Source organism: Syngnathus typhle, linkage group LG2 (assembly GCF_033458585.1).
Source record: "Syngnathus typhle isolate RoL2023-S1 ecotype Sweden linkage group LG2, RoL_Styp_1.0, whole genome shotgun sequence".
Taxonomy (NCBI): domain Eukaryota; kingdom Metazoa; phylum Chordata; class Actinopteri; order Syngnathiformes; family Syngnathidae; genus Syngnathus; species Syngnathus typhle.
The window spans coordinates 19,219,701-19,233,905 of NC_083739.1; the positions used below are offsets into that span (position 1 = coordinate 19,219,701).

Consider the following 14,205-nt stretch of genomic DNA (forward strand, 5'->3'; position numbering starts at 1 on the left):
ACGTCATAATGCCTTGACTTCTTAATTTCCCTGATTGGTGTGATTTGATCTCCTTTTTTGATCGTGATTTTGCTGTCTTTGGCAGTTTGGCTTTCAGGCTCCATTTTAGGTTTTTCGTCTGTGGTTTTTGTCTTCTTCTGGGTCTCTGTTGTTGGTCCAGTTGTTGTAGTTGGTATGGCGCTCTTGGTGTCTGGGGGCAGTTTGGTAGCATTTGGCCCAAACTGTTCACTACCTCCAGTTCCCGACTGTGGTTTTTGTGTCTGAGGCTGGGCTTGTTTGGACCCTTGCAGGTTGTTGGCTTTGTGGAGAGGGCTTTGTTGACTAGCTGGCGCCTGGTGGCGTGGGGACCCCGAGGGTTGTTGTTTTGGGGACGGGTGAGGAACAGGGAGAGGAGGTTCATCGAGACCTCCTCCAGACATCAGCCGCTGGGTTTGGCAGTTGAGACATAGCCACTCTTTTTTCTGCAAGACAGTCCAAATCATGACACTTTTAGGAAACAACATCTGAACTTATTGACGTAATGTTTGATAAAATGCCTGTATCTTCCGCTGTTTTCCCTTCTGCTTTATATACCGTAACAGTTTTGGGCAGCGTGTTATGGAATGCTTGGGATCCTAAAAATCATTTTGTGTGACATATTGGCCATTGCTTGGAAGTGTTTGCACAGGTCTTCTTGGGATTGGCACAGCTTGGATGAAATAATATTTGTTTTGGTCTTTCGTGTGCAATTGTATTTTTCTAAATAAATGGCAATATACGTAGCACCCCCTACAAATTTTCAATCATTTCTCATTTGTAAAAATGCGAATAGAATAACTTGAATTGTATAAAATAAAGCCAACAACTACAAATTGAGAGACATTTGTAACAGACCAAGACCAATAAAAAGATATTTTAGAGCCATATGGTAAAACTAACAGGATGTCTGCTATTTTGGCTTAAGTTTACAATTGGGCACCATTTTGGCATTTATAAACCTGGGCGAAAGATGCAAGTACCCCAACGTTGCCACGCTTGCCATGGCTCTTTATAGCTGTTGGCAGCACTTGTTGATTGATAACACTGATAGCACTAATTGCTTGCTATATGTCCATGACGTTAATAAAATCAAGTCATTATTTTGTTGATTTGAATTGCGATTGCTTTTTGGGTTCCATCTAAAAATCCCATTCTGCTCTGTTCTATTCTGTTGCTTTGCTATGAGTTTATTTTAATGCTGAACAACTTCATTAGAACTCAGCAAGCTTTTCCCTTTGTCTTTCACACTTGTGAGCATAATCACTCCTTTCATTCCATCCTCTCACACTCTGGTCTCCTCTTTTCTTTTGACAGAGGAGAAGCTATTTTTACCCCTGAATTGCATTGTTCTGCTCACCCTGGCTGTTGCTTTAGGCTGCACTCTCCTGCATTGTACACTTACTATGTTTAGTTGCACACACACACATGTTCACACACGCACATATCTCATCAATGACGAGCTGAATAATAACCAAGAAGTGAGCGATGACAAGCAGAAAGAGACTGGGGAAAAGAGGAAGAAGGATGGGGTAGCGGAGAAGGCCAAAGGGTGCAATGAGAGTCGAGTGAGTGATAGCACACGTGCATGTGAGGCACACACACACACATATAATCACTGAAGTCTTGCCTCAAAAGATGCGCCTCCCCGCTGAGGCTCAAGCAAGTGGAGGAAGAAACTTGAGCTGCAGCTAAAGTAGGCATTGGGAAGCTACTGATTATTATGGTGCCAAAGGTGCTTCAAGACAGGCTGAATTGACAAGAAAAGAGAATGTCAGTGCAGTAACCATGGTTTTTTTTTTCTTTCAATAGCTTTCCGTGTCCAGTTTAACCTCCTGTATGTGGCCTAATGCACTACTTAAGGAAACCCAAACAACTTTCATTCCATATACACGCCTGTCACAATTTTAGTTACACCGAGAGCCCGACTTTTATAATAGCACCTTTCTGACTAAAATTTCAGCTCTTGGGGAAATCAAAAGCACAAGCTTGGGAGCTTTTAGCAATGTTTATATGCTAATTTCTCACCAAAAAACACCAAATTCCTGCTCATTCCTCCTTTCTAAGCAGCAGCCCTGTCTGATCCAAGGGAATGACCAGGTAATCACTTAGTGTGAGGAGCTCCTCCTGTACTGCCCCTGCAGACTAAACACGCAACACGCGTCCAGTTTGTCAGAGCAACTGTCCCTGCAACTTGAGTTAACAAGCAGCTGTTCTGATTTTGGAGCATCAAATAAATTATTAAACGTTTCCACATACCCCTCTTTGCTCAAGTCATTGCTGTTTTTTTAGACGTCCTAAGTATATTTTGGCCATGAGAGCGATGCCGTGCTTTCCTCTGCTGCTTAGCCTCTTCCAACCTTTGTCTCCTGATGGGGCTACTGTCACTGTCTTCTTCCATTGATGAGATGGATGTTTTTTAGATGTCCTAAGTATATTTTGTCTACTTTGACTGAGTGTACAGACAAATGTGAGTAAGTGCAGAGGAGGCCGGGTTTGAATGAACCAGGTGTCTCACTTCCAGGTTAGAAAAACTGCCACCAAAATAACTCATACTTCATAAGAAATTAGATTGCCATTGTATAAAAGGGAATATATATAAAATTAACTGTGGGAAGATTAAAATAGCATGCTATTTTACCATGATACAGACCCTTTAAAAAAATGAACATCCCCAAAATGAACCTCCCCGATGTGCTAGAAAATAGTAAAACAAATTAAATCAGTGCCAAAGATATATTTCGAGACACAGAAAGCCATTTCTGATGTGAATTCGCTGTTGACCATTGTATTTTCAACTAAAATGTAACAGCAACTTTACAAGATTCCTTGTAGCTGTTCTCCTGTCTTAAAATCAGTCCATTTTTTTTTCCTATTTATGCACAGGGTCACCCCCAAATGAGCTCTGTAGGGACAGCAACAGAAAAAAAGCTGACCAAAGTTCTTGCTTTGCCATATACACCCTGCTGGGTATTAGAGTATTAGCCTTGGTGTAAGGCTGAGAGAGACGGCAGCCTTTGAAGTGCTGAAGTGTGGACTTTGAAGAGCAGAAAGCATTATGGCTACTGCTGCTGCTCCCCTCTGAGGCTAGGAAGTGATCAGACAGAAGAGAGGAGAGAGGCTGAAAAACCAAAATTAAGTTATGATGCTGGCTGACAAAAGTGAAGCTGAAGACATTGAGCTTCTTTTGTCAAACAAATGGAGAATTTAAAATTGTGAATCTTGGATGGGATGATGGCTTGTTGTACCTTCCTAATTCCGTCAAGACGAAATAGTTGGAAAGAAAAAGTGTGTATTACAACTACAATGCTCCACTTATTTCACACAAATTTGTGGACAGCTGGTATAAGTGCCTAAAAGAAGTTGTAAAATCTCAGATAAAGTGGTCGATGCGGGGATGTATTTACTTTGTGAGTCACTCGTTTGATCAAGTAGCCTTTTGACAAACACAAAACAATAAATGATGATTCATCTTCTTTTATTCCACATTCAAAAATGTCATTCTTCCGAGTGACATTCAATTTTATGTTAATTCACTATTGGGATGAAATATATCAAACTGCGCACTATATTTCACTCAAAGAGAAAAAAGAAAACCACGTCTATACTGAACACCTTTTATTATGACATGATAAGAAGTAAAATATTTATATATAATAAAATATTTCTCCCTTATTGGAGAACTTTATTGGTGCTATTTTACTTTCTACAAATGTTGCTCCAATACTTGCAGATGAAGAGCTTGCTAGTGGAGATAAGAAAGTTCACATAGCAGCCACTAAGGGATTGGAAAAGAGAATGAAGCGGTCAGACATGGGGGGTATATTTCAGGTTGAATGGTGAAGGTAGAATATTGAGCGAGGAGCGCGAAGGAAGTATGAGCAGAGAAGACAGCATAGAAGATAAGCACATTTGTGAATTAGAGGTGAAAAAAGATGTGAACAGAAACAGTGAGAGAACAGAGAGGAGGCGGAGGAACAAAAATGAGCAGTGAATTAGTTCTGCTTCATGAAATGGGCACTTCTAGCTGAGAAGCTGCTTTGGGGCTCTTTGTGAGAGTGTATATGCGTCTCTGTGTGTGTGCCTGTGTGTGGAAATCCTCCATTATTTCTATTGAGTGACGAAGGCTTTCTGTCTCAATGTGTCAAGGGTTATAACTGACGGGATTTTTGCAGGTTATTTCTTCCTCGCTCGCAATTTTCTTTTCACAATATAATTCGATTTTTCAATTAATATCCTTGTTTGATTATCCTGTTGTCACTGTGTCTATATGTGCCCATGCCAGTGATTTTTATATCCATCATACATCGTCATCTGCCCTTCACAGCTTGACTCATGTCGCCAGTGTTTTGCCACTAGGTCTGAGCGCTCTCTTTCTCGCTCGCGCTCTTCTGTATGCGAGCGTGTGTGTGTGCGTGGGTGCGTGTCTACTAACTGTGACACCCAAATCAGTGTGCTGATTCAGCCTCCACACATGTGCTCACTTTCTTTTTGCAACCACTGCAGCCAAACGACATCTGGGTCATTCTGCATTCACTATTCAGTGGTTTTATTAGCTTGTTTAGGGAAATTTGGTGGTATCCAGATGTTCAAGAAATGGACTGGGCTCCTGTTTATTTTGTGTAACTCAAGTTGTAGTATAGTATAGTATAGTATAGTATAGTATAGTATAGTATAGTATAGTATAGTATAGTATAGTATAGTATAGTATAGTATAGTATAGTATAGTATAGTATAGTATAGTATAGTATAGTATAGTATAGTATAGTATAGTATAGTACGGTACGGTACGGTACGGTACGGTACGGTACGGTACGGTACGGTACGGTACGGTACGGTACGGTACGGTACGGTACGGTACGGTCCGGTCCGGTCCGGTCCGGCACGGCACGGCACGCCATAGCATAGTATAGCATAGTATAACAGCATAAACTGTTCTCATATCGCTTTCCGTCTTCACCCCTAAGAATGGCAAAGTTAAGGGTGCCTATAAATGAACTGGTAGGAAAAAACTAATTATAATCATATGATTGACGAAAATGAACATAAATGATATATAATATTTCAGGTAATAAATATCGACTGAATCCAGTGGCTTTGGCAGCTCTTAGATTGAGCAAATATCATTACGCGGGCATTTCCTAAGGGCATAGCAGAAATATTTCCACTCGTATGTGAAAATGACAAAACCATTGCTCAGCCTTTTTTCATCAACCCAACGTAGAAAAGCTGCTAGTGAGATTTAGCTGCACCAAAAAAACACACAAGGTAGTTGCCCTGAGGCCGTGGACCGGTACGTGATCACATCCGAGATTATTTATGGGTCGTGACAACACAACTGGGAAATGAGGTGAGTGGTCAAAGGTGAAATAAGAGGAAGAAGGCGAGACGGAGCACAAAATGACACGTGACGGAAAACAACAACAACAAAAAAATTATATATGTATTTATGACATAAGAAAAATGAATGTACATACATGGAAACATACCTAATCAGTAACACACTACACAATAGTTACCCATAACAATACTATCTATATCCATTGGGGTAATAAAATGACCATCTAGCCTTCCAGAGATTTAGTGCAGCTAAACACACACACATATACTCACTTTCTTGATTGTTGCCCACGGGAGCACTGTCATTGTGAGATGGAATCGAATCTAGTTGGAGTCCAAGAAGGCTGCAATAAATAACTAATAGTTTCTACTATTGCTGCCAGTTTTTAGTTTCCAGGGGGAAAAATATTGACTGTATCCTTTTTTTTGTGGCAAGTTTAGATAACTTAAAATTACAGATTCAAGAGGAGTTTATAGTAAAACAACAACAATAAAATTTTAGACAACATTCCATCACTGCCTTTGTCCAAAAATTGAATTTCCCATGCTGAGAATAAATGAATAAAAAGTATATTTGGTGTCATATGAATTTAAAATGGGTGCCAATGTCCCCAAACAGTGTAAATTATAATGTCGTCAACTGAAACAATGAGTCTAATTGTGTTTCTTTCTGCTCCCTTCCTCCACTTTTAAAAGCAGGCTTCTGGGAAAGTTGTTAACTGTTCTCAACAAAGAAATACAACATCATTAAAATAATAAAGTGGAAACCTGTACACACTCAGGAATATGATAATTTGAGCTGTGGACTATGACCGAGGTGCTGGTGTCCCTAAATATAGCGGTTCACAATGGATATTGGAGGAGGCTCAAACTGCGCTCTGACAGCTGCGGTGACTCCTGCTGCGATACGCTTTTCATGTTCGCTTCACTTTATGTTTCACTTCCGCATCACTTCCATCTGTTTTGAATCACGGAACAAACATACTGACAGTCAATCCGTGTTGAGGCAACGCATGCAAGGTTTATTTCATTAGACAGACAGCAAACGGCTTACTAAAAAAGATGTTGGTTTGACTTTGATGCCACTAAAGTTGTTAGTTCACTTGCAGTTTTTGATTTTTTGTGAATATGACTTTTGCAAGTATGTAAACTGCAATACTTTCTGTACGAAATCCAACCGTTAAAAAAACTCAAATCAGGACCATGGAGAGAGTCTACATAGTACGAAATACAACCGTTGCATAAACTCAAATCAGGACCATGGAGAGAGCCAACACAGTACGAAACCCAACCGTTGCATAAACTCAAATCAGGACCATGGAGAGAGGCAACACAGTACCACATCCCAGCAGCAGGGGGACAGCTGCCCTTCTGTTAGATATGACGATTTAGCCAGCCCTGTCACGTGTGTGTTCGTGTGCGTGCGTGCGTGCGTGCGTGCGTGCGTGCGTGCGTGCGTGCGTGCGTGCGTGAGTGAGTGAGTGAGTGAGTGAGTGAGTGAGTGAGTGAGTGAGTGAGTGAGTGAGTGAGTGAGTGAGTGAGTGAGTGAGTGAGTGAGTGAGTGAGTGAGTGAGTGAGTGAGCTACTGAGAAACTACAACAGCAGTAGAATGCAAACACCTGGGCTTCTGGTTGCAGCTGGATTTTTCTCGTTCTACACATGCACACACACAAATTCATGCACACACAGAGACACACACCACAGGACAGGAAAACCCCAATGAGAAGCAAAAACCACGTATGTGTGACTGTGCATAGTCATGAGTTGTATGTGTCTGCATAGATCCTCTCCTGGTTACATCTGAAGCAAGCAATCCTCAAATTAAATACAATTGTCTTCATTTTGAAAACACAGCAATGTCACTTAAGTCTGACATGCACCAATGAATGAATTAATGAAAGTCAAATAGCTGAAGTCATTTCAACTTATCATCAACAGTCGCCCTCTGCAACATGTTAGGGTTGAAACATTTTTTCCCTCGCTCCCAGCTCTCAGCATCAGTCACCCCCTCCAACCTCCTTCTCTCTTTTTGGTTTCTTTCAAGCTTGCGCTCTCAGGGTGTTGGAAAGGACCGTCGTCGTTCCAATTTGTCACCATGAATAACAGTGGGGAAGCAAGTGTACGCATACTGTATGATATAGGTCATAGGGTGTATACTATATAGAGGATAGGTTGGTGCAGGGCCATGCTATCACTGATATTTGTTGCAGGTTTCAAATGACTTGTCGTGCAATGAAAGCAGAAGGGACTTTTGGCCACATTTGCCACTTAGAGAGGAAACTCGGTTATTCTTTATTAAAAAAATAGATGTTTGATTTGATTGAAGAGTTTGTCCTTAATGACTTGAGACATCAGGCCATGAATGCAAATGACTTGATTAAATTGTATTGAACTACCATATGAAGGCTGGACCCCTCATTGCTGCAGCTTTATTTGATAGCCATAGTGCTGCTTTGTCAAGTTTAAATTTGTGTTTGGGGATGCTACATTTGGTTGATTAAGTTAATTAATTACAATTTGACTAACCCTAAAGTGAACAAATTAATTTGATAAACTTCACCAATTCCACAAGGTTCAAATGACAAAATGCTAAAATTAGAATCATATCAATCAATCTCATTTCAAAATAAAAATGGCGCTCAGTAGCATACTAACCTTTAACACAAAATGTATATCAATGGGGCATATTTTTAGTTATTGAGTTATTGATAGTTCACACATTGGGCTCTATTTTCAAAGATTTTAATATCAGTGCAAAGCTTGTTACGAATATTTGCCAATTTGGCAAAGCGCTCTCTGTCAACCTGGGTGGGCCGGCACAGCAGAAGGAGTCTCTTGGTGATGCGTGTTTGAGACCAAATTGTATGGCTATTCAGATCATGTTTAAGTGCTCAGCCAAAAAGTCTAATGTGATGTGGTTCATTCATAAATATGTGAACAGAGAGCATCAAATCCTCTTCATGTTTTTTTTAATCATCGCACTGGCAGTGGTGGAGCAAGACTTTTATGAGGTTTTATGTGTACAATCACAATATTTGTGATACTTCTGAGCAAATGTAAGAAAGGGAACATTTATTTCCCATTCCACATTTAAAAAAGAATTCCTCCAAAATGGAATTGGCTCTTTTTGGCCTGTGAAGCAGTTCTTCACAAAGGTTCCAGGAATTAATTTGTGTGTGTGTTGTTTTTACACAAACAGCAAACCAATCAAGCAATTAAGGCTGAAAATCATCATCTCCTAGAGGCAAATATGACGCCAATGCTCTGTATCATTTCTATTTGTTTTGAGCTTCTCTTTTATGGCCTGAATTAACAATATGTCATAGTTTGACCTCAGCATAAAAGTCAGTCAAATTAAACTCAGTTTGATAATACACAGGATTGAAATTTTCTGGCATTGTTATGGCAATCTCTGACTCACCGACTGGTGTATAATGTTAGTAGACCAGATCAGACACTTCTCGTGTTGTGGAAACACATGCATCAACCTGATGTGTCAAAGTTTTGTTTTTATACGAATGAAGCTACAGTTGAGTGTTCTAGTGGACAAGCAAGGATGGAGTATGACTCATCCACTCAATAAGCAGCAACGGGGAGCAAGAAGAAGACCCAGGAAATACATCCAGCCGGGTATACCCCTCAAGTTAATCTCTCTCTCACAAGTGATCCCTCGCTGCCGGACCTCTGAACTTTTCCCAGCAGCTCACCCACTGCCTAATTCGTTAAGCTCGCTCTATCAGATTTGCTCTGTGTCTCCCAGTCGAGTCATCGTGTGAGTCATCCGCTTGATTTCTCTCATTTCTCAATCCTGCACTTCCCATGTCGTCTCCCTCCGTGGCTGCCGGCTACTGCCAAATTTAGTTCTTAACAGAAACACAAGAGTGGCATTTGTCACCTAGTAGAAACATATAGGGCAGTAGTTCTCAAATCTTTTATACCAAGTACCACCTCAAAATGTGCTTAGCTCTACAAGTACTCCTATAATGACCACAGATAAAGTATAGCAATTGTTTATCAAAAATGAGACAGACGTTTTACTTCAAAAAAGTGTATTTAACATTATTGTTAGAGCTGGTCTGAATAGTTTGAACATTAACACCATATTATATTGGAAAATAAAAAAAAACTTTACTTAAGTAATGATTTGATTAAAATGTTGGACAAAACTAATGCTATCAAAAGTAAAACAAGAATTGTTAAAAAAAAATGTATTCAAGTTTGAAGTTTAAAAACAAACAGTGTGTATGTATGATAATTCTGCATGTTATTTTTCTCTGCATGAACATATGTTTTTTTGCAGTATTTGTGTGTGCACGTGCGTGTGTGTGTGTGTGTGTGTGTGTGTGTGTGTGTGTGTGTGTGACAGGTTACTAGCTGTCAGCAAAGTCAAGGATGGCCATTGTGAAAGCATCTGACAGATGATTGGCAGCTAGTCTGGCAGCTTACGTCCTGGCAACCACTCACGACATTGTCAAACTGTCAGTGTGAGTCCATTCAGAGCGGTTTGCTAAGTAGTACCCTAAATGTTCTCCATATGGTCATAATGGCCTCACACCCCGATGGAGTAAAACAAATTTGGTGAAATCACATTTAGTCCCTAACAATATTAAATGGTGTTCATACTGGAACCTGCCTGCCATCACAAGGAAGTAGAAGCACCTATCTTGGATTTTTGTGACTTTTCATTTAATTTGACTTTGGGACACATCATGGAAGTTTGACTTGTAAATTGGGTGAGTGTCTACACACCAAGCTTTTGCCATCTGCCTGTTTCTGAAAATATACCTGTGAGCAAACAGTTCTGAATGTTGCCCCTCTGTGAGGTAACAGCACAGCTAATTTACACAATATGGCACCCAGAGAGAATTTTACTGCCCATGACTTGGAAGCTAGGCTGGAATATGATTCACTATTTATAGGCAGACTGGAGTCCATGCCACCATGTGCCTTCTTTAATATCACATTTTCCATGCGGGTATTCTTTTGATCATTATTGACTTTCTGACATACACATTGTTTCATTCTGTTCTGTCTCTTTAACTATACAGAATGGATGGTTAGAGCCATCACGTTTGCTCACTTGTTTTTATGTTACACCCCACGTTTCTCTCATGTTTCTTGCGACTACATCACATGTTGTGCAACAATTCAACAGTCCCCCTGTCAACACACATGTAATCTCACAATCCTATTGTTACACACATCAGGATTTTTCTCACTCGAAAGGGTTTAACATTTGGGTTGTTTGTCAGATCACATGAGTAATTTACCATTTTCATTCAATTTTATGAGTCACCACTGTGAGCTTCCTATTTGTGGCATGATGTGCTACACAGGCAAACCTATTTTAGACACACGCACGCAGAGTTCCAGTTATGACTCACTAATTCATCCGACTTTCAATGCTGCTTTGAGAAGAAGAAAGACATATCAGTGTTGCTCTTTGAAATGAACACCCGCAGGGAGGCAGGAAGAGGTTGTGTGGGGGCAGCGCTACAAAAGACCATGGTCCCTTTTTCTATTTTTGTCTCTTTTTTTAAAGCACAATTTAGTACAAGTGCTGTAGTGCAGTGAGGCGCTTGAAGTCCCTCCAGCTGCTGATTCCCCCACAGAGCCTCCACAAAATGTCTGCTGTGTTAAGAAAGAGAACTTCCTTTAAACACTTTTCTTTTGTCTAACCTGCTGACAAAGTACATTGAAAGTTCAAGTGGTTGCTTCTTTGCATCAAACTATGTGTGGATGTATGCTTGCTATGAATAACACCAATGTAACATGATATTATCATAATAATAATAATAATAGTAATTTGCGCAATGAATCTGTCTGCCTGCACCTCGATCAAATCCATAGAAATCGCATTACACCACCCGCGCCACAACTTGGGCCTGCTTTTAGCTGGTTGAATTCTATGCCCTTAGTCTAGCGAGGCAGTACTATGCGGTCTGCCAAATTCCCTAACACGGTAAACTCAACTTGCATGGAGAGCATCTCTGGGCTTAGCCTACTGTGAGCATGTTTTTCTCTTATCCATTAATAAACTGTCAAGCTTTATAAACAAGGATATCATTTTTCTAGGTGATTAACATCACAAACTAGTATATTTAAAAGGCAAAATATTATGGTTGATCATTTAAAAAAAAATGGACAGTGTTATTTAGCTGTCTGTATGATTTTATTGTCATAATAATGGGTTTAGTGTGAATATTAACTACCCAAAGTTGGTTTCTGACCTTCTCCTGCTTGGCATTGGGCAAGCCACATAAATACCAAATAACAAAATAAATTGTAGGGTCATAAAAGTCTTCCGAGCTATGGGACTGAGGAGGACGCCCCTCTGAAGCAAACAAACAATACTACTCACATTTGAAGAATGTTTTTGATGCTTTAGTTTTACTTCATTAATTGAGAGTCGAGGTCTCATAAGTTGGTTCACTGAAATCGTCATTATTACACGCACGGGTGACACACTCAAATAATCTGTACCTATTTGTATCAGATTTAAACATGCCATTTCTTTAGCCAGAACATGAGGTTGCCATTGAATGTGATGAATGAAAATGATTAGTTTCATTCCGTCACGCGTCTTTCTGATTCGTACTCATTTATTTTCACTTGTGTTGAGTTGAAATCACCAACTTCAGTTTGAACAAATGAATGGAAATAAATTGCAAATCGACAAATAGCTGCTGTTTTCTGAATTGCAAAAACATGCAAACATCTCTCTGATTTAGTTCAGATGAGCTCCATGAAAAAACATTGTTTTACTCCTTTGTTTTGAACCTGCTCTTCATCCATTCTGGCAGAGTTACCTTGTCGTACTTAATGCTCTTCCCGCAGGATTTTCAGTTGCAATTACAGGATGCTGTTAGTTTAAAGCCAGTAAACAAGAGATTAAGCATTCTGAATCAGCATTTACAGTATTGGATGAAGTCAAGGCCACTCAACAGCTGAATGCATTATAAAAAGAGAGAAAAAATGTGTTTGTTCCCCAAGTTCTTTTACCTCAAAAGTCCCATTGAGGGAATTCCACACATTCCGTTACAACATCGTTCCTTCACCTTTATGTTTCAACTGTCTCATGGTGTTCCTGTGGGTGTCTTCTATTTCTGCTTGTGTGTGTTGTTTGATGTTAATGTGCACTACAGCCTGTGCCCTATCACTCTCAAGTTCCCGAGAAAGGATATACAAAAAAGAAAGAAAAAAAAAAGTAGCATGTGACCTGCATGAGGCGAAGATGACAACAGTCAGAAGTCTGAGCCAATAAGATATACGTATATTGTATTTATTTAGTTATTATTTCATAATTCTCATTCATCGCTTGTTTGAGCTGCTATGTAAATATTCCAATGGCGAAAAAAAGGAATCTGGTGCGGTATTTTAAAATGATGAATTCTATGTTTTCTTTGTTTTGTTTTTTTCTTCATAGCATTTTGCCTCATTGTGCTATTTTTTTGGTACAAGATGTACGTATAGTCTGGGCGTGGCATGATTATACCTTGTACTTATTTTGCTCCACCTACAGCCATGAGGGAGAGGTTTGAATAATACTTTTATTATTATTATTATTATTATTATTATTATTATTATTATTGTATTAGTACTTTATTGTAGTAGGGTGATATTATATTTATTATTATTATTATTATTATTGCTGTAGTAATATTGGTAAGATTTTATCGTATTATGTTTTGTGTTTGATCTTTATACACTGCACTGTTTAAGTTGTGTGTATTTTTAAATACTCTAAAAATGAAGTTGAGTTTGGATAAAGTTGTGAAGCAAGAAAGTAAAGGAAAGAATGTGGAGTTGTTGTATTATTAATTGTAGCGAGCTGTCCTGAAGTAGTGGAGCGAAGCGTTGGTCCATTAGGAGCAGCTTTCTGGTTTAGCTACTGCTCGCTGGTTTTTTTTGTTCTGGGTTCTTTCTAAATGTAGGAGCGTGATTCACTGCATTCTAACGCGATCTATCCACCCATATTTTGAAAGGGTGATTTCATCTCTTCTAGTGAATTTTTCATTTGGATCCTTGTCTATGTTGCACATCAGTCACTGCAGTGGACGCTTGAGTGTCAATCCAAATACTACCACTCACTCTTCAGAAATTGTAGGAAGGAAATATTTTGCCTTCTTTTTAAGGACTTCAAGGACTGGATTTAATGCTCAGTCAATATGTGATGTTGTTGCATGGTGTAAAATTTCTGTGGCCCCCTATAGGCACTCTATGCACGTTCAGGATAGTGGCTGGTTATTGTTAGAAACCACAATTGCAAATGTAGTCAACACTAGCTTAGAGCTACAAAAGTGGGGCAAGAAAAACACACAAATGATAAGATGGTGTCTCAAGTGGGTAGGGCTGGTGCAGTAATAATTGGTAAGACAGCACCGGCAATGGCTGTGAAAGTTGGAGTGACAGACTGGTCTGTACAAATGGCCTCATTCAGTCAGTCACCAACACCTGCTTATGCAGCGTACGTGTGCGTCATTATTTCGTTTTATTGGCATTTGAACAGCTTCTACGATGGCGATGAATTGCACCATTTCAGGTCGTGCATTATTTACTGGGAAAGTCTTTTCTGCTGTGTTTTGTTGACGAAAATGAAATGAGTTCTGGAGTCTTCATTCATAAGCTTTGTGTCTTCTATTATTTATTTACAGAAAACTGCTAAAGTCAGGAATAAGGACCAAATAGCCGGCCAAATGAAACACAGTAAACCCGGTGACTCTCTACTTTGCTGTTTCAGGAGACACCACCACCTTTTACATATTTAATATTTCCCACTATTTATATTTCAGAAACCGCCATGAATTATTGAGAAATCAAGTGTTTTGCTGTCACACAGTGTTCTTGTCT

At 39.5% G+C, this 14,205-nt stretch overlaps 1 protein-coding gene across 1 annotated transcript in view; it reads right to left on the reverse strand.

The window, feature by feature from the left end:
• The window catches only part of bsna (bassoon presynaptic cytomatrix protein a), a 68,109-nt gene that overhangs the window by 26,979 nt on the left and 26,925 nt on the right, over positions 1–14,205 (reverse strand). Inside the window, exon 4 of the mRNA XM_061272426.1 lies at positions 3–461. Within this exon, the coding sequence (XP_061128410.1) occupies positions 3–461 (459 nt within the window). The remainder of the gene's footprint in view (positions 1–2; positions 462–14,205) is intronic.